At 32.7% G+C, this 22,480-nt stretch overlaps 2 protein-coding genes across 3 annotated transcripts in view; one reads left to right on the top strand and one right to left on the bottom strand.

Annotated features, from left to right (window-relative positions):
- rudhira (breast carcinoma-amplified sequence 3 protein rudhira) overlaps positions 1–5,842 on the top strand; it is a 29,321-nt gene extending 23,479 nt beyond the window's left edge. Inside the window, exon 14 of one of the 2 annotated variants that reach the window (XM_088228043.1) lies at positions 5,313–5,842. In XM_088228043.1, the coding sequence (XP_088084169.1) occupies positions 5,313–5,470 (158 nt within the window). In that variant the 3' untranslated portion in view covers positions 5,471–5,842. Of the gene's footprint in view, positions 2,771–5,312 lie in introns of those variants that run through there. The other variant, XM_088228042.1, reaches the window with a different exon arrangement.
- Positions 2,466–22,480, bottom strand: part of Traf6 (TNF-receptor-associated factor 6) — a 25,654-nt gene continuing 5,639 nt past the window's right edge. The window contains exon 7 of the mRNA XM_088228044.1: positions 2,466–22,243. Within this exon, the coding sequence (XP_088084170.1) occupies positions 21,886–22,243 (358 nt within the window). The 3' untranslated portion in view covers positions 2,466–21,885. The remainder of the gene's footprint in view (positions 22,244–22,480) is intronic.

Raw genomic sequence — 22,480 nt, forward strand, 5'->3', positions numbered from 1 at the left:
GTTGCGAGTGGACAATTGAGGACAGGCGCGGGGAGGGGCACGTGAGGCGTATCGTCAACCCGCTCGGGGCCGTGGTGGCGGGGGCCCCCGGCAGCCCCTCCAGCCCCCCGCAGGAGGACGAACCGCACATCCTGTCCAACGAGGACGAGGCCCTGTTCCGGCCCGTTGTCAGTGCCCCGCGAAGCCTCCCGGCTCCGCGAGCGCCGCCCACGCGACCTCTGTCCTCCGCCCTCCGCCTGCCCGCCGGTTGGGGGCAGCTGGCACCCTGCACGCCCCCCGCACCCGCCGCCGCCCTCCACGACCGCGTCGTCATCCCCGCCAGCCTCACGCCGCATGATCCCGCAGTCGCTCTCTGCAACCATTCCGGGACCGATGTACAATCCAAATCTCGAGTCATCGTTGACAGGTGCTCTCCTGGGAAATCGGAGACGGTTAAAACTATCGAAACAGTATCCGAAGAACTTGATACAAAGGAAGCTCCCTTGAAAGTTGATCCAGTCGAGCCAATGAAAAGAAAAAATAAGGAAAAGAAAAATAGCAAGTCTAAATCATCGGGTCGTTCCGATCAGAAAAAAGTACAACCGGACGAGTCGAAATACAATGTTGATGCGAGTAAAGTTCCATCAGATGAATTAAAATATAATATGCATACGAAAAAAGTTAAATCTGAAGATTTTACTCGTGATATTGAAGTAAAAGAGTTTCAGTCTGATGACTTGATGTATGATTCTGGTACAAGGAAAGTTCTGTCTGAAAATTTAAAATATTCTGTTGCTATGAAAAAAGATTTAGTGGACAATTTAAGGTCTAATGAAAAGAATATTATTGATACTGAGATATCCGAAGCTCGAGTGTCGCAAACTTATTTTGACGAAATATCTAAAGCGGTAGATAGTATGGAAATATTCAACGATGAAATTGTTGAAAACAATTTGAACCGTATTTCTAGCTACGATTGGGCTAAATCATCCAAATCTTCTGAAACATCTTGTGACGCTACATTAAATTTCATTATGGATGAGATTTGTTCCGATGAAATGGTTAAGGAGACTATTGCAATCAAGGAAAAGGTATCCCAAATAACAAATAAATCTGATATTTACGCACCGCTAAAAAATATATCAGAAAAGGGATCTGGATGGAAAGTTAATCCTGAAGAAGAATCTGCCTGGGAAATGTTATCCGATTTGCACCGTTCAAAAACTGGAAAAAATGAGGAATGTCTCCGTAATTTTGAAATTGACAATGCAGCTGCTAACTTTGTCGTTCCTGAAGTCAAAGATAGTATCAACGTGGAGAGTGGTAAACTCAAGAAAAGGAAGACTAAATTGTTCAAACCTAAAGGTATTACCGGATTTAAAACTGAAATATCAGAACTTAATTCCAATACACAAGCAGTGGTGGAAGATGTTGATATAGATTTTGATATGCCCGAAGACACCCCAAAGCTTAGTTGGAGTGCTGTGGCATCATCTAAAAATAGGAAAAGTGCAGAAAAGGAATGTGTTGATGTACCAGCTCTTATAAATGAAAACCCTTATTCCGCACCCCGAGACGATGACAATTCACTCGCATCAAAGTTGTCTACAGTTTGCAACAAAAAAAATATTGTTGTCGCTCTTTGCGATACTCCGCAATCTGAGTTATGTTTTGTTGACGAACATCACTCTGTATTCATAGAACCTCCACCACTGGAACCTTTAGACTTGGTTCTGGATGAACAGAAAATTCAAGAAATGCACGACAGCCTTCTTGATTATTCTCAACGCCCTGTTAACTTGACTATCGCTACATCTGCAGATTCTTCTGACAGAAGCCTCTCTCTGACTAAAAGTGACGCATCTAGAAATATAGATGACTTCATCGGTACGTCCGACTACAATCTTCCCAATACCAAACATTACGAAGAAGAGCTGGAAGACATAGGATTAGAACACACCGAGTGTTCGCGATCTAAGGTCATGGAGAAGTCATCGGATGAAGATAACAACTCCCCTTCTTCATCTCAGACCGAAAGTGATGACTGCTCCAATATGTTGGCCTCGGATATGAAGTATACCTTGGCAGGGGAATCTTCGCTTGTTGCCGATGAGCCCCTCGCGCTGGTTCCGCCCTCTGCTAATAAAACTAACAAAAAGAAACCAAAGCGTAAACGAAGATAAAACTTAATATCCCATTCTTATTATTCAAATTTAGTTCTATATTTTGACTTGAACCATCCGCACTATCATTTCTAAATTTGTATCAAAATTAAGATTATCGTAGAGAGAGTTTATATTTATACCGAATGACATGATATCTTAAATGAAGCTTATTGATATGTACACAACATTATGTTTGATTATTTATTCGAGTCATATTAATTTAATTGATCTCATACTGTAAATACATTTGGCATAATCGCAGAGCTATCATTATTTATTTGTGATTAGATCTTTGTAAAGGACCTTGTGAATAATATGTACGCTATCATAATGGGTTCTATTTTAATTATTTATTATTAGGATAGTGTAAGCTATTTGTACCTAGAACGATATTAATGAATATCTCGCACTTTGTTAACATCTCTTTGAACTGAGTACTAATTGTTCGCTACGGGGAAGCGATATTTGCTTACCAGCCCCCGAGTAGTGTCTCGGCTCGTCAAGTGGACTACTCGTATAGAACTTATGCGACAAAATGTGAGATATGATTTGGAAGAAAACAGGAATTCTTTGATAATTCAATTATGTTAGTAACACAGATAAAATAAGTGTTAACAAAAAACAAACGAAAATCACCATTTAACGTTTACTTTATTTTATATTCTATTCTTAAGCTAATGTAAGAAGTATTTATCATACTTGGAATTTAAAATTCAGTTGGTTTATACAAAGAGTTTCGGAATAATATATGTATATTTGGATACCTATTTTCACTACATTATTGAATTATTTAAGAAATAATTTGTTAGTTATGCAGAGCAGCGTTTAACAATATGTGTTCATTATAAAATAGTATTATTTGAAATTTTATGAAAGGACGGCCGAAATGTGTTTTTATTTCCGGCTAGATTAGTTTATTTATTCTGCGTGAAAAAGAATGAAAAAATGTATGCATTAAAAGTGTAAATAGTGTGTGATTGTGTATTACGAGTTGCTTCAACTTGTGTCAGTACTGCCTTTTAACAGGTGGCGAAATAGTTTATAGAGGATCATTGTAGAACTTGTATGCTTAGGTTTTATTTTCCTCTATTGAAACTATTTTCCCCAATTTAGATAAGATATTTTTTATTAATAATATACTTTAACGATCAAACCGAATGGAATGGTTGTAATTTTTCTTGACGTTCTAATGCTTCATTTTTTCGAAGCAATATCTTTCTTTTAAAAGATGAACATTTGTTTACCTAACACCCCCTTCCCTCGCTCATATTTATAACAATTTAAGTGTTGATAGTTTTAGAAGAATTTTATTATGTTATATTATTTTGTGAATTATATTTCTGCACTCGTCACATGTCGCTCTCGCTTGAAGATGAAACGAAAGCAAACTTGAATGGTGCCAATTTGTATCACCGATATCTACTGCTTATTTCTTCCTCATAACTTGTGTTTATGGTGGGTTATAGCACAAAACCTTCTCTCTGTATTAGAAAAAAAAAATTAAAAAATAACAAAGAAATATTTTAAATACTTTTCTGAAAACGCAGCTCTCTAAAAAAATTTAAAAAGATTAAAAATCACGCTGCATTCTGTAGACAGGTAAAATGTAGCAAAAAAAATACATACAAAAAAATTAAAAAAATGGAAATACTAAAAATGTGTTTTAATTTTTTGCCTATCCCACTCTGAAATTTTTGCCTACATATTATTTATTATACTTATCAAATTATAATGACTTGTTTTACTTATTATTCTTTCTCAACGAGCAAACAAAGAACTCAACAAAAAAATAACAAGATATTCCTCTCACCAAAAAGTAAATGAAAAAAAAAGAAAAGGCATTTCTCTGTGGTAGGTCCGAGGATATTTAATTTACTGGATCAGGTGACAAAGGAGTTTGAGTCATTTTCATAATTCAAATCTGGTTTGAGTAATTGCTTTGCTCGAATGAGAATGGATCACTGCGATCGAATGTGGAATAACTGCTGAACAACCAATATGTACTAGGTGATATAATGTATAGTATATTAATGATATGTATAAACTTAACATGTATGTATAAAATATAATATAAATATGTATATGCGAATACATATGTGTGTATGTATGTTTATGAATGCATTACGAGTGCCCCTACTCAACACGGATTTTATAGCGAGTCGGGGCAAGTTCACAGGCATGGGTTGTTCCCGATTGTGTTGTTATAAACTGTGTCTCTGTCCCTAATAAATGTAATATGTACAATGTTATTTATAAATAAAAATAATTGTAGTATACAGTGAAACCCCAAAATTACGTGTCCGCAATTTGCATTTTTCTGCTATTTATATATAATTTTCGAAGTTCCATTGAATTTTGAATTTTTTAGCAAATTTAAAACCCAGTTTTATGTTTTTTCTTCCCTCAATTAACGTCGGATAAATTTGCAATCCGCACTGAAAACTGACAGCTCAAGGGTCTAAAATTAGTCTCTATCATTGTGTCAACTTTTTGTAGGAGAAATTTGTAATTAGTTGTGATTTTAAAGACAGTTTGCGTTTTGCGGACATTTATTGCCGCCATTTTCGTGTTTTTGACAGCTCATGATTCTGAAGTTAGACCACAAATTATACTCTTAGTTAGACTCTAGGCGTTATACCAACTTGTTGGTCGGAAAAAAATGCAATCTCCACTGAAAACTAACAGCTCAAGAGTCTGAAGTTAGTCTCTATCATTATACCAACTTGTTAGTAAGTTAAATCAATAGATGATTTTTTTTCTGCCATTTTTGAGTTTTTTTGTTTTAATTTAAAGACAATTTGTGTGTTTCTGCTTTAAAGACATTTATTACCACCATTTTTGTGTTTTTTGGTTGTAATTTTACAAAAAGTATCACTCGTGTTTTATTTATATAATAAATTACAATGAACTTCCATCAAGAATTTTCACTTACAAACTTAAATATTTTACAAACAGTTTATATGAACATTTATTGCTGCTATTTTTTTGTTACCTCCGCAACCGATGAGCGTGCGGCGCTGTCCTTAAAACAACAGTAGGTCAGGTGACAGTGGGCGTTGGTTTCCGGGCAAATCCCGAAGTTTCAATTGAGAGAAATCTGGTAAATGACAATATTAAATATGGAGAATCACAAAGTTGCACTTGTTGAGGTGTGGTTGAATGTTTCAGGGAGTGGCCGTTCTTTCGATGTAGAGCAGGAAGACCTCAGTTCGAGCAGTTTCAGCTCTGCCAGCCGTGCCTCCCTCGACCCATCTTCCTCACCCACCCCGAGTTGTAGCGGAGACAATATCTTACACTTCCCAGGAGACTCCAGCGGATCTATCTAGGAAGGAACTTCAAATCCATCAAATCAATGCATTTTAGCTCCGAATCACCCCACCTACCTACATTATCAAAGGAAAATTAATATATATGGATTATATTCTATTTGAATCTTGATATTTCAGAAGTCTCAGGATCAAAAATATTTTTATGATAGACAAGCATTTTATAAAATACCCATTTCGATTTTTATATTTCTCATTTATTTTTTACTGAGATTTTCTAAACAAAACAGAGCTGAAGAATATGTAGTTTTGATGGTTATTAACGAAATATTTATGTTCGCAAATCGTATGTTTATGCTCATAAGTATCTTTGATATCAGGCTGAATATTATAAGAAATGTTTTGAACAGAAGCAGCCATAAAAAAACAAAAGCCATTTTTAAAAATTATATTAAATTTTGATATTTTTAACAAGGGCAATCCAAAATAAGTAACATTTAGTGAACACAGGATCTTTTAACTATTGTCACAATGTTTAAATCTCATGTTTTTTTTAATAGTAGGTATGTTATTTTACATAATAAGTAGTTTAATTTAATTAAAACTTTCTAGATACCAAATAGAAATGTAGTTTAGTGAGTTCAGTTTGAAAAGTCTGTGTTAAAGTTAAAAGTGATAATTTTGGCTATTATTTCAAAATTAAGTTTTGTTATAATTTCTGGGACATTTTGGTGTTTAAGTAACTAAAGACTATGCTAACCCCACCTTTATTAAAAACAAGAACAATTTAAGACAATAAAAGTCACCGGTACATTACACCCCCCTAAACACATATAGTAAAATCTCATAAATTGTGAGCTTAATTCATCCCACAAACCTATTTATAATCCAAAGTATATGGAAACAAATTGCCTTGTAAGAAATAATGAATACACCGAAAATGTGTTTGTTTGACGGCAATTATAAAGCAGAGTTAATACTTTGAAAATCAGCCAATGATTTGTTTGAAAATCTTTCTTTACAATTTCCTCCTTAACTTCTACTATAACCCCTCATTATCTATACAACCTCTTTTAAACCTTCTTAGAAACAGAATTCTTTTTGCGATACAATTTACTAAAGAAGTCACTATATTAGATCACATATAGTCATAATAAATAAACAGCACAGACATGCGCAGAATCGTTTATCTAAGTTACTTAAACATTAAAGTGTTGGTATATTTATCTCGAGAACATGAGTTCTTTTGACATCGGTTTAAAATGTCAATGTGACTTCTAAAATATTGAATAATGTGTTATGATGTGTAAGTTTAGAAAAACGTAGTGGCTTTGAGTAAGTCCGGAAGGATATTTATACATACATATTCAAAATAAATTAATAATAAGGAAACATACTTAAAGTGTGAAAAATATACTGATATATACATTTAAAACGTAAGTGATGATATCCTAAGCTCTTTTTATATGAAATGTCTCTAAAGACAAAAAATAGTAATTAAGTTTTATACCTTAAGTAAAGATAAGCTTGTGGAGTTATTATTGTTTGTTTCCCTTTTTTATTACTGAACACTAACATAAGTAAATAAATGGTACATAATATCATCGTGATCGTAGAACAACAACGGTGTGCGAAAAATGCGACATTGACATTCTTTTATATTTGATCTTGAAAAAGATTTTGTAAAGACTTTATATTCCCGGTTTGAAATTATTAAATAATAGGTTGATCAAAAATTTATTTCGTATTTTTCAAGTTATTTCAAATGTTTTTTTTATTTGTTCAAATTAACAGAATCAATCCAAATACTTTACATTATTATTGATGGTCTTTTGCCATCTTTCTGGTAGAGCCATGATCCCATCCTCATAGAACTTCTGTGGTTTGTGGGCAAAAAAATGGGACAAGTGATTTTCACAGTCAATTCATAAATTCAATTTCTTTCCCTGTAGAGAGTTTTGAAGAGACCGGAACAAATGATATTCTGAAGGCGCAAGGTCAGGACTATACGGGGGGTGGGTCAAAACTTCCCAACCAAGCTCCTTCAGTTTTTGTCAGGTGACCAAAGATGTGCGAGGTCTCGCGTTGTCCTGGAAGAAGACGCCACAGGATTTCGTCAATTCTGGTTGCTTTTTCTTGATTGCTTCGCTTAGTCGTTAGTTGTTGACAATTGTGATCTGAATCAATAGTTTTGGCAGACTGGAGCAGCTCATAGTGGATGATACCCCTGTGGTCCCGCCACACGCATAGCATCACCTTCTTATTCGTCAATCCTGGCTTTACAACTGTTTCTGGAGCTTCCGATCGCTTCTTCCACAACTGTTTCCACTGCGCATTGTCGTACGTGATCTATTTTTCATCTCCAGTGATCACTCGTTGCAACAGTTGCTTATTTTTTAACTTTTTCAGCAGCTCATTGCTTCGAAAATCGGTTCAAAATTCGGTCCATTAAATTTTTTGCACTTAGTTCATGCGGCACCCACTAATCGAGCTTCTTGACCAATCCAGCAGAATGCAAATGGTTTGAAACAGTTACATGACCAATGCTTAACTCCTGAGCAATCTCACGAGTGGTCGCATGTGAATTTTCATAGACTTTTCCATTATTTTGTGGACTTTTTCCGTGATGGGCCGCCCAGTGTGAGGTGCGGTGCACCTTTGTCATTGAAATTTCCCGAACGAAACTACTTGAACCATTGTTGCGCTACACGTGTTGTTTGAGCATCGTCACCATAAACTGCACAATTTTTTTCACAGGCCTGCGACGCATTTTTGCCTTTCATGAAGTAAAACGTCAAAATACCACGAATTTCCTCACTCGACTCATTCATTTTCAAAATGAAATAACTTATACACGATTGATCAAAACGAAGCTTTATTTTCATTAAAAATATTTTTTAAATGTTAACTTTCCAACATGAGCCTATTTGTCAAAATCGGTACAGTGTTGCCAGAGCAAATTAAGTTCAACCCCATCTTGCGACAAAATACGAAGCTACTTTTTGAACAACCTAATACATTATATAACTAGCCAAAGTATTAAAAGACATACTTTTGTACTTGTCGAGTTGACATACATAAAGTGTATAAAAAAAAATAACACTCGTGTAAAGTTGAAGAAAATCACACGCGTCGTTCTACGATCACGACGATATATGTTTGTATATGTATGTAATTTTTAAGAAATCTAGTATTTTCAAAAATAATAAGTGATAATTTCACACAATGGTCTACCATTCTAATTAGTGTTTTTTTCAAAGTTAAAGACAATTTTTATTTAACATAATTGTGCGCCCAAATATCCAATAATACCTACCTCAATGTTTAAAAATTTAATATAGTACAAACATATCTGGAAATATTACATATAAATGTTTCACTTCAAAATTTGACACATTTCTTCACACATTAATTCCATCACCTGCCAAAAACCTGTTTTGAATTAGGTATAAAAATATTAGATTTTTAACATATATTATTATTGTTACATCAAAACTTAACTAGTTAACTAACTTAACTAACCGAGAGGATAAAACATTTACTAGTTAAACACCGACTTCTCTTTCCCTATAAGTATTTATGGTTGTCTTATGCTAGTAAACTTATTCATTCAACTTCTTACATGTTCTCTTTCAATTTTGACCGTGCCATGTTTTCCTCTTTTATTTTCATGTGGTTTCTACGTACGTCTGACCACATTTTACATTTTCCAAATTTTTTAACCATAATAGAAATAGAGTATTATATGATTTTGAATAATTTTATTAACCGCCCCATAGTAAAATAAATTATAAAAATCGCTGCAAAGGGAAGCAACCATAATAACTCCATGATGATACATTTTCCTTATGAATATTTTTTTATAAAGATAATAGTTTCAAATCAAAGGCACAATTCAATATTAAATCACATAGTGTAATAAGTACCTAACATGTCACAGTCCGCAAAAGTAATATTCTATTTTTTAATGATGTTACCATATTAGCTTTAAAAGTATATACATTTATAAAATTATTGTATACTTTATGCTTTACTATATTATTTTATTGATTCCATCATTAAAATAAAGCGTAAGTGTAAACATTAATGCAATAAGCACATTACTACATTCCCGGACAATATGTATATTTAAAACAATAAAAGCCAGGTTAATTTACTAAGATTATACTGGATGTATATTTCACAGATGCTGTCTAACTATCAATTAATTTTAAAAAATTAAAAATACCCGGACAGATAAAATACTAGTGGTAAATGTATTCTTCGCCATCTTTAACCCATTCATGATAAGAGTTCCACGTGGAACTCAAAAAAGAATTAAAATTCTATCCGTCATATTGATTTGTCTTGTGTTGCAGTTATTTCTAGTCTCATGTATGTACATATTCAAATTTAGTTGCCGTGAATTCACCTGTTTGTACCGTGAGCAGAGTTGCAATTTCAGCGTTGAAAAAAGTGTTTTTCTTTTACAAAATGTAAAATCAGAGAAGTTTAGGAAACCATAAAACCTACACTATTTTTTTTCTTAATTTTGAAAAATAAAAGATAATTTTGTTACTTCAATAACAACCATTCTCTAAAACTTCACAACGAAATTCGTAAAAAAAATCATCATGATTGGGTTAAAAACTAATCGTTTTGGCAGTTTATAAAAATTCCATGGCATAATAATTTTCTGAGTTACTGATCCTTATGCTATTGTGCGTCTGTACAGAATCTGAATACCATTTTTCCAGCGTGTATAAGATCAAAAGAGCTTTTGATATAAAAAAATGTATTTATTTTTTCCTGTTCAGATCTTGTGCAATAATTTTCAGGAACTTTTACATTTTGATGTTTTATAAAAAAAATATTTAGATATAAGATTATTTGATCTCTTCCCTAAAGGAAAAATAATTCAAAATAGGCATTATGTCCGACTTCAAATAATTAAATGCAACAAATAATAAAATAATCAATGATACATACTTAATTTTTCCTAACTAAATGTTTATTACAGTTTTTTTTAAATTTTATTTATTTATGTTCAAAAATATATGAAAAATGTTGTTTTTTAATTTAAATATATTAAATACAAAAATGGCTAGTTTAGGTCAAACAAATTTAGTACATATATTTTACTTGAATGATGAAAAAATATATAGATTTCTATATTTAATAACGGAAACAATCATTTTGCATACTTCAAAACCAATGTTGTCCTGCTACCAAGTTGTCTCAAAACAGATTCCTAAAATTATATAAATTAAAATTTCTTACAGCAATCTTCAAAAATTTACCATATTTTTTCAAACTATTTTACTATCTCCTAACATATGGAAATCAACAATAGTTTTTTTTTCACTTTATATGGTAAAGTAATTTGTTTATTATTTTTATATTTCTGAATTAATTATTAAAATATGTATATTTACTTTTGTACATAATTTTTTTTTATAGTTTCATTTAAAATGATTTACATATGTATAAATATTTTTTGAAAGAAATATTTGCGTTCTTATGATTTACCCAAATATTTCAATTTTGGAGACATTTTCAATGAATTGAAAATAACCCACTATTAGAAAATGTGAATCAAGTTGGGTTCGAACCTCAGACCTCTGATCCGTGAGTCCACAATACTAGCCACGAGACCACAACCCTGATTCACTTTTGTAAATGGAGCTTAAATAAATAGATAACAATTTACACGAAGCACAAAAACCATAGATAAAAGTTTGAAATAAAATCAACCAGAATGTAATGCAATGTGTCATACAAAACATTCTCACCCAAGAAAAGTTACAATTAACCACAAGATTATTTATGTAGGAATTATTTATTTACATATATATTTTGTAGAATCATAGCTATCATATAAAAATACTGTTTTCTCATTGTACATCGCAATTCCAAAACATGCACCTTTATTTCAATCAAGACATTTTGAATGACCCCTTTTCTTATTAAGCAGTGTATTGAATAACCCCTTAGTTAATATTACACAGTGTGTATTCAAGTAAATTTTAAAAGCTGTAAATTAATAAAAATCAATTATTATAAAACTAAGATATTCTCGTAAAGACTTAAACAAACTTTTGAATTATCAAACTCACACATTCCCAATACAGTAAAACAAAAAGAAAATGCTTTTATGAATACAACACGAAGAACTAATTATAAGGTTGTGATATATATTATTATACGATATTCGGGGAAGTTTTATATAATAAAATTCTGCATAGAAATGTTTTATATTTTATGTCTATTTGGCTGAACTAAAAAATATTGTATTTAATTTTTGTAAGCATTTTATTTCTTTATTCTTATTACGCACTCTTTTAATAATTTTACATTGATTGTAATATATTCTTATTTATTTAACACATTGAACCAAAGGCAATTTTTTTTTCCATTTCATAATACATTTTCTCACCTTGATTTTTCTGACTTATAAGTCATTTTCTAGTATTTTCTGTTCATATTATACTTTTGTCTTGACTTAAAAAGCACTACAGCTTTCTCCACTTCGGTGGCGGTGTGCAACAAGATTTTGTATGGAGTGCAGCACAGCTGTTGTGCGGTTTGTTTAATCCAAAATGGTGGACTAAATAATATTTCGTGTTGCTGCGATGCTCCATGCAGTGCTGCGCAGTAACACTCTAGTGCTGTTTGACCTTTAAGCTGTACACTTAAATTATTTTTGTCATTTTTCTATCAACAATAGTTGCTTCACATAATCAACAATCAGAAAACCTCTTCCATTTCATTTAAAATGCTTTTCTCAGTCTTATATTCTAAATTTCGCCATTGCACCGGCAATGTCTGTAAAGTGATTTTTTTTTTGAAGTATTTTTAATTTCTCATTAAGATCTCATCATTTTGTTCAACAAAGGATACTTAAATATTTTTCTATGTAAAATTACGCATTTTATTTTTTGCCATCAATACAAAAATCCACCATCAAAAGGTACATTGTTTAAATTATCTTCTTAATTAAAAAAAAAATGTACTTAACAGATATTACCGGCACAATGATGATTTGTCCGTTTCTCAATGCCAAAAGTTGCATTTTAATAGCTTCAAATTACATTTATTTTTTCGATGGCACAAGGATTAGGTTGTTATATATTGAATTTACACATTGTTGACTCTGCTCCTATCGCTATTATGCTTTAAAATGTCTTTTTTACATTTCTGTACTTATACCAATCACTATCAACACGCTGTTTACATACGATTCGCTAAAAAAATACTTTTTTTCTTTTCTGTTTTAGCTTTATTCAGATAATTATCTATCAGGAAGTAGGAACGTATAAAAATAATACACAACAAACAGCAGCTTCTTGTAATTGGCCCGAAGTATACCGGCTAAAAAAATTATAATCGGGACATCTTCCCAACTACAGCCGTTTTCTTTTCTCGATATTACATCATTAGTAGAGTAGTCGTGTTTTTGCATATTGCCTCTCAGATTTTCTCAATCTAACCCAACTGTTCTGCGGAATGTTTAAATTTGTGCAAAGACACAATAGTAAATAAATACTGAAATATTAAAATAACTAAGATTATCATGTATTTAATTTTTGATGTAATAGACACTTATTACTTTTATAAAATGTTTACTTCCCTTACACATAAGAAATAAATATAAGTTTAGAACTTTGTCTATGATGTAAAGATAATGATTCATTTCTCAACTATTTTGTCATAACTTGGGTCCCTATTTTTATAATCATTCTACAAAACTATTGTATGAAATTAAAGCTGTGTATATGTATTAACTGTAATCTTTATTATTAAGTACCTATGTTAGATATTTCACTGACAAAATACTAGCTATATTTGTAAAGAATGCCTAGGTGATCAATGTATGATGAGTTTCGCAACATTGAACATGGTTAGGAAAAGCAAGGATCACGCAACCCAATAATTGTTTAGTTTTGTCATTTATGTATCATTTACAGAAGATTTTTTTTAGTCTAACATTTCTTTTTGATACAATAAGAAAAATAATGTAGTGTTTAAAAATTCTATGGGAGCAATTATTTTTTAAATTTAAGTATTAGACCTTTAAAAAAAAATATGTAAATGAAAAACTGCCAAATTAATTTTTAATCATTAAATTGGATTATTTTTTATTTGATAAGTTATGACTTTTAAAAAAATATGTATGGAAATAAATATTTAGAATTATGAGTCTGATAATATTGCTTCTGTTAAATCTCGTGAAACGGAGACAAACACAATTAAAAATAATATTGGCACTTGTAGAAAATAAAACAGTGTTTTTTTTACAGGGATCTTATTTTAATAAGCATCATTAATACCAAGCTACTTTTTTTATCTTGTAAAACCATCCATAGCATCATATTTTTATCCCACCAATCATGTACATTTTTAGAATTTTTGATATGCTTATGTGCAATATATAGTTAAAATCATTTTGAGAGATTGGCTTTTATTGTAAACGTAATAGTTTTTTTTAAAGAGTTTAATTTAAATAATGAAGCACATTTATAGCTTTTACAATAATGTGCAAAATTAATGTTAAGTTTTATTATTTTTTTATATTTAAATCCAATGCCAAGAAGCTCTTTAAAAATAAGCAAAAAAATCCCATCGGTTTACTTGCTTTAAAGTGCAAATTATTTAATGTACTTATTTCAATAATTACAGTCAAACCCGGATATAAGATAGCTCGAGGGACCGGGACATTTTTCTCTTATGGAGAGGTCTCTCTTATACCCATGCTTCCTTTTAGAGGTCTACAAACATAACCAGGCTTCCTATTCCTATTATGTTTGTACTACTATTAACAGGAGGTGCAAACAATAACCAAAGTACATGACATATGTATGTATTAGGTATAGAGGTACATAAAGAGACCCACACATATATATCATACAAATTGTACGTAAGTTCTGTTCTGGGTGCATGTACATAACCTGTCAGAACTTGTCAGCAGGGGCACAAGCAGTTAGGCTGCGGCTACACCTGTAAACCAAACGCTCTTTTATAGAGATCTCGATTTCGGCTCTCTCTTATATAGAGGTCAGTTCAGATTGAATGACTCTCTTATTACAGAGTTTTTCCCGCTCTCTTTTAGTGGTTGTCGGGGTTAAAATGACGGGATCTTAAGCCAGCTCTCTTAAAGAGGTTTCTCTTATATCCAGGTTCGACTGTAAAACTTATTTAAAGTAAATCTGAAACCTGGTCTTGAATTATAAATAAATGTAAGTTTCTTAATGTTATTGTTAACAAGTAATAGCCAATTATGTATATCTGTAATAGTCTCAATTTGGTTAAGAACGTCTCATTGTAGTTTTAAATTAAATGACTTTGAGTCTGTTGGTTTTGTTCCTTAGGTAATTTTTTTTCATATTGATATACCAGGTGGATTATTCTGCTCTGGAGGTAGTATTCAATATCACCTAGTCACCAGTCACCAACTGTGGAATCAAAATGGGCCCCATAGTTAATTTTGCAGCATTTTCTGGATTCAAAGAGACAAAAGATTTTCTTATTTTTGTATAAATATTTCATAGAACAATGTACACGGAAATTTCTTCTTTTGAAATCAATCTTCAGGTGTCTTTACTCTTTCTTTGTATCCATCCCTACTTAAAATATTGTTTTCATTGAATTCAGTTGGGAAAATGCGTAGAAAATAAATGTAAGGATGTTGTTTGAGTGGACAATTAACTTCTTATATTTAGCCACCATAAAAGAATGTGATTTCGGATATTTGTGATAGTTTCAAACATTATTCATATCTAGTTTTAAAACAAATAAATTATGATTATGATGGTATAATCGTCATATATTTTACTATGCAAATCTTGTTTCTTCTTAGAAGACAATGATCATATAATAATCTAACACTTACTCAATTGGTGTTTTTTTTTTATTGGTAGAAAAAGGTGAATAAAAACAAAAATAAAGAAACAGCCTTTTATTTATTTACATAATATAAAATAAACACGTAATATATAAGTACATTGAAGGACTTTCTAAATTGAATCCAATTTGTCAAAAAATATACTAACAATGCGTAAGTTCATAATTTCATTGGTTCAAAGTTTTAATCTTAAAATTTTTTAAATCTAGAAATTTTAGTAAAAATTGTATTTTATTACTAACTAACTAACCATCACGCCATTTCCCCAGAGGGGTAGGCAGAGAGGATAGAACGCCACACCACTCTGTCCTGGCACACTTCCTTTGCTTCCTTCACATTCATACATCTTCTCATGCACGCACGTCGATTATTCCGACTTTTCACATGACCACTTTCAAGAATTTGTTGTACTTGATCATGCCATGTCTTTCTCGGCCTTCCTCGACTTCTACAACCAGACACATTCGCATCATAAATCTTTTTAGCCGTTCTTTCATCATTCATTCGCTCCACATGACCGAACCATCGCAAAAGACCTTTCTTAATTTTGTCGATAATGCTTAACTCAGCCTTGCATTCTGCTCTAATTTCGACATTAGGGCACCTATCATACATTGTTTTTCCGCACATTCGCCTGAGGGATCGCATTTCAACAGCATTCAGTCTACTTTCGTCCCTTTTTTTCCAACTCCATGCTTCGCTTCCATACATTAGGGTTGGTACCAGAACTCCATTATGAACTGCTAATTTAGCCTGTATTGTATTTTATTGAAAAGTAATAATATTTTTTTCTGGTAAAACTCGCTTGTACAAAAACAAAAACAAAACAAACCATCACGCCGTTTCCCCGTAAGGGTAGGCAGAGAGGATAGAACGCCACAACACTCTATCTTTGCATACAGATCTCGCTTCCTCTACATTCATACATCTTCTCATGCACGCGCGCCGATTATTCCGACTTTTGACATGTCCATCTTTAAGTATTTGTTGGATTTGGTCATGCCATGTCTTTCTCGGTCTTCCTCTATTTCTGCATCCATCAACATTCGCATTGTAAATATTCTTAGCCGTTCTCTCGCTGTCCATTCGTTCTACATGTCCAAACCAGCGCAGAGCTCCTTTCTTGATTTTGTCGATAATGCTTGTCTCAGCCTTACATAATGTACGGATCTCAACATTTGTGCATCTATCGTACATAGTTTTACCACACATTCGCCTGAGAGATCGCATTTCGACAGCATTCAGCTTACTTTCATCCCTGTTTTTCCAAGTCCATACTTCGCTCCCATACATCAGGGATGGGACCAGGACTCCGTTGTGAACTGAAAATAACTCGCTTGTACATTTACAAAATAATTCCATAACAGGCGAAACTCGCTAATATAATTTGAGAACAAATTCTCTCATAGCACACTTCCATGATTTTTACCTGTCACCATGATTTTACAGTTTACGTAGACATGAGAATATGCAAAATGTCATACTTCTAGATCTCTAGTCTCAGAAAATTTAGAAAATATGTAATCAAAAACATTCGTACCTGCAGTCATAGACTACGATTAGAATTATACGATCATGTAAAAACACATAATTGAAGTAAATGATTACAGAAGAATGAGGAAGTTTAGTGGTTTCAAACAATATATAAATATTTGTTAATAGACTATCAAACTAAACCAAAAATTTTTATATTATGTAATTACTGCAAAAAGGCAGGACACGTCATAAGCAGAACGTCCAAAAAGGCACTTTAATTTCCAAAATCAGAATAATGATAATTGCATGAATCGTTCTTCTAATAGCCAAAATCAAAATCATGGTAATAATTCATCTACAAATCCTCAACATCAAAACACTTTAAATTAAATCAATTCTGCCCCGACAGCCTCGCAGCGGAATTCAGCAATCACATTTACGAAGGCAGAATTTTCAATATACATAGATGAGTCCATTCCTATAAAAATATTGTGTCTGAGATTTTCCAACTCTTTAATATGACAAGTCGTAAGCCCTGTAAATGCCTAGACTTCCATATTCCCTTCTCAAAAATGTTTTCCCTCTCTGTTGCAATAAATTTAGATCTAAATACTCCCTAGGGCAAATCCAGCCTGTCTGCAACATTTGGACATGCTCAAAACATTGTTGAATTAGCTACCTGGTATAAGAAGTATAAACAATTGTTTACCCCATGCCCCGCGAGACCCCTAAATTTGGTCTTTACAAGGCAGGTTCCTAGCTCTAGAAGTCATAGCAATTCTTGGTACTCTTTGGTTAAGTAAAGGGAAAACCAGCTTGCTTTTGTTTGGAACTGTTTGGTACTATTAGGCCACGCCTTGGCTCTCTTCCCATAAGATCACGTTATACTGATCTGCCACTGCCCACCAAACGATCAAAGATACCAGAGAAGAATCGCGTACACGGAGCTGTCGCATCCAAGCGAGCAGATAGGTGAAATCACCGGCTACCCCAGACTCGTACGCTAGACTTGAATTCCCAGGTGAAGAAATCGACATATACACGGGTGGAAGTAAAACGTAAGGAAAGGTGGGAGCAGCTTTTGCTGTGTTTGTATAATAATGGCGGAGAAGTACACAGCAAGAAGCTTCCTATGGCTGACTACTGCTCGGTATTCCAAGTCGAACTCTTCGCCATTTCGAAAGCCTTAGACTGGGTCTCCAGCAAGACGTGCAAATGGGAGACTGTAAACTTGTCAGATTCTAAAAGCTCCATTCAAGCACTCGAAGACGGGGATCCCAACAATCTGATGGTTTTCTACATCCAAGAGTCATCTCGGAACTTAAAATTCAAAGGCATTCATTGCAATATTTTGTGGATTCGAAGCCATAATATCCTTGCGGGAAATGACAGGGCTGATGAACTGGCTAAAAGCACAGTTCTACGTGTGAAAACCGCAAACCTTTATACTGAATTCCCACTCCAGTACGCCAAAAAGGAGTTAAGCTTGATCATAACAGAATGGAGAGAACAATACCAAACAAGCACCACTGGTAATGGAACAAAATACTTTTTCAAAACACTAAAAGAATGCCAAAAATTTAGAAAATCAAATACGTCAACATTCAAGTCAACTCAAATACTAACGGGCCATGGAGCCACACTCCCCTATCTTCACAGATTCAAATTAAAGGATAATCCAGCCTGCTCTTGCGACGAGCATCTGTTGCTTCACTCCCCCATGTTAACCAGAGAACGGTTCTCATTTGAAAAATAATACGATAGATCAAATGTTCTAATTGTCAATTTTTCAATGGTACTGAAAAACAGCACACAAACAACATATATTTATCTTTTCAATCAGGTACAAAAGCCATAAAACAATTTTAGAGCATCTGTTGCTTCACTCCCCCATGTTAACCAGAGAACGGTTCTCATTTGAAAAATAATACGATAGATCAAATGTTCCAATTGACAATTTTTCAATGGTACTGCAAAACAGCACACAAACAACATATATTTATCTTTTCAATCAGGTACAAAAGCCATAAAACAATTTTACATATTGTTTTATTGTCAAAACTCTCCATATAATTATTACAGTAATTATCCAGATGTTTATCAATTAATTCATTATTTTCACAATATATGTCGATAAATGCTTTAAAAAACAAATACCTAAATTTCCTATCATTAAGTAACCACTTTAACTAATGGTTTTACCCATAATTATAATAAATGTACACGCCAAGCGTGATGGGTTCAATTATTACCTAAGTACCTAGACTTGTAAACAAACTGTATATAAAGTCTTCAGTCTACATAATCTTCATGTTGGTTTGAAAATGCCCTAAGAAGATAAACCAATTGTCTGATTTTTTTATTTAAAAAAAAAAAAAAATTAGTAGACTCAGATCAGTGTTTGATTTGAATATTAAGATCATATTAATATTAATTTAACTTTTTTCACAAAGTATTTTGGGAATGTTACAGTAAAATATTTTTATACAACTAATTTTTACAATCAATAGTATACATTTTTACTAAGTATCAACATTCAAAAAATTGGAATGTAACATAAGTTTAAGATAAAAACATTTATAGAATATTTACTTTTTTGCTAAACAAAACTGAGATATTAATGCAGTTTCTCATTGCATGGACGGATCATTCTAAGTCTATTAATATCTTAGAAACAAATAACTCGACTATGTAAGTACATGTATGTAGTAACCTAATTATAAGAACACGATTGAGCCACTTTTGACTTTTTTACATCATAAACATATTATTTAACCCAGTATTTACCAAAGGAAGGAGGGGGTAAACCTGATAAGCTTTTGTACGGGGAAGATTCTCTGTGGAGTTGACATTTGATAGTTTAAGTGTCCAAGGCTAAAACGGGCTCATTGTATTTTTTTTTACTTTTGTGATATTAATGCCATTTTATCTCCTGAATAAGTTCAATAGAATGGAGTATTAAAAACTAACAAAATGAGATTACCTGTCTTGTAAATCATAGAAAATAAATATGGGCACACGACAGGAAAAAATTGCCTTTGCGAGTTTGTTTTTGTCAGTTTAAGAACTTTTTATCGAAAAAGAGTTTTTTAGATGTTTTATCTTAATTTGTTGCAGCAGGGAGGGAAAACTTTTTTGAGAAGGGAATGTGGAAGTCTAGGCTTATGACATTGGCTAGTTAAAGTGCCCATTTTATACACTGTGTAACATCCACATTTCCTCAACTCTTCCATCTGTCGACTTTTGTGAAGTAAAAGAGCTGAAACCTTTATCATGCGGGTGAGATTTATCCGGCTGAACCATTTCACCTACTAGGCAACGCCTGAAAAGGATTTTTCATTTTTATACTCCTTGTAAACGTTTTTGTGTAATTGTATATAAAATATATATAACATTAATTTAAAACCTATTTTATTAAATACATAAACCTAGGGTCCCAGTAAAATTAAACTCTCCTGCAAAATTCCTTATTTGTCATTGAGCCCGTTTTTGCTGTGAACCATTCATTTTTCAAAATATTTACAAACAGTCACCAAGTTTTCTTTTAAAATGGGGTATGGAGTTATAGAGCGGTCGTTTTGGTAAACACTGTTTTAAATTTAGGTGACATGTATTTATTATTATTTTGGGATGCAATTGTATTAGTACAAGCTTTACATTTGACTTAAATCTAATACCAGTGTAGTTGGATATCAATACAGATTTTTATATTTAATTTATCCTAATAATACTAAAATAATTAGAAACACTTATTTTATCTACACATTAATAATAAATAAGTTCATTAGATTATAATAAACACAAACAAAATATTATCATCAATTAGGTGAAACAAATGGTAATGGTTAAATAACTAAGGAATACTCTTGTTATCAATTTAATCTCAAAAAATATTTTTTAAAACTTTTTTAAAAAATAAGTTAAGCCTTATTCTAATAAATACATAATATGTATTTCAATAAAATAAAAATTGATTTAAATGCTTATACTAATTAAAAAGATTTGAAGAAATAAGCAAATCAATTGTCTTGCTTCCACATAATTTTAAGGAATTGAGAAATCAAATCAAAGACAAAAACATATCCTATGAAATTGCTGGGAAGAAAAAAGCATCCCATGAGCAGAACCACATCGTCGTCATCAGTTCAGAGGACCAGGAATGCAAAGCAGGAGCATGACAAGAAAATTAAAAAACAATTGAGTATAAGCACTCTCAGCATGGACACAAAACGCAAAAGAAAAGTTTTATGTGAAATAAAAAAAAAATAATGAAAACTCATGACGACCCGGCAATCAAACCGAAGATCCGGCACACGGTCATTATTCAAGGGGAAACAATTCCAACTGCGAGTGAAACTTGAAAGACCATCGAAGTTGCTCAGGCAAACCACCAAAGATGCGAAGCAGCCACACTGTCGTTCTTCAAACAGACACAAGACCGGCAATACGACATTGCCTTAATTCGAGAACCGCACACAGGTAACAGGTAAAGATAAATAAATCAACCTACAGTGCCGAGATATTCCAAAAACCGTATTTGAAATTTCCCAGTCTTTTCTTTTCCCAGAACTTTCTAAAAGCAGTATAGTTCTGCATCTACCACGACTACCCAAAACTAAAAATTCTTATATACGTGTACATATTATCTGCTACACTTTACTTTTACACTGGTGCCTTAGGCACTAGGTTAGCCTGGCCGATACGTCTTGTTACACTTTTTAAAATATATAAACTGAAAGAGTGACGTTTACAGTATACTGATATGCTTACACGTGAAAGATTGCCCAAAATAAAGCTCTAGTTAAGTACAGAAATACATAAATAGGTATGTAACATAAAACTTCTGAATTCATCATAATTGGTAGGAGTGCTGTATTGTACATTTAAATAAATGAACTGTAAAATGCAACATCTTAATTGAAATAATTATTTAAATTGAAATAATCATTTAGATTGCATTTTGAGTGTATAAAATATAATACGATTATTATTAACATATATATAATATGTATTTAGAATTGAATAAAAACATTTTTTAAACATGCCCCGATTATTGCTAACGTGGGTACACATAGCACCATTTATTAGAATCTAAAATACTCTCGAGTATTAATGTTAGTCAGTTTTGTGTTCCTGGGTTGGTGGCCGTGTTTTCTTGGTGAATCTTAATTTTAATTTGAATAGAATCCAAGGTGATATATCCTTGCAGTTTGAGACTATGGATGGATACGTACTTTCCGTACCCAAAGCCCTTGGGACTAATGTCGGAGGTGGGTTTCTGGAAGGCCTCCAGACCAGGGTTGGAGAGCATAGTGTCCTTCAGGGACATCTGGGGGAAGGAGGGGTTGACCAGGGAAATCTGGATGGAGCCTCGGAAGGGCCACTCCAAGTAGTCATCGTTGTCAGTCTTCATGAGATGCACGTGGAGCGCGATGCTCTTGTTGTGGGTGGGAGATAAGTTCATACGTGTGCAAAATCTAGAATGTAATTGATCACCATATATTTTTATGTTCTTTTTGTTCAGTTCAGTTCAATTAGGAAGACCGTATGTAATTTTTTTTGTCAAACAAAAAAGAGCCAAAAAGAGAATATTAATGTGTGTCCTGGCTTAAAAACCTTATAGATTGGTATTTTATTTCTTTAAAACTTTCTCGTACAGATTGCGTATGATTGACAGTGTCTTTTGCTATGGAGCAATATCTTCTAACCAACAG

Source organism: Micrasema longulum, unplaced genomic scaffold, assembly GCF_059751315.1.
Source record: "Micrasema longulum isolate JH-2025_06_02 unplaced genomic scaffold, ASM5975131v1 h1tg000559l, whole genome shotgun sequence".
NCBI lineage: Eukaryota > Metazoa > Arthropoda > Insecta > Trichoptera > Brachycentridae > Micrasema > Micrasema longulum.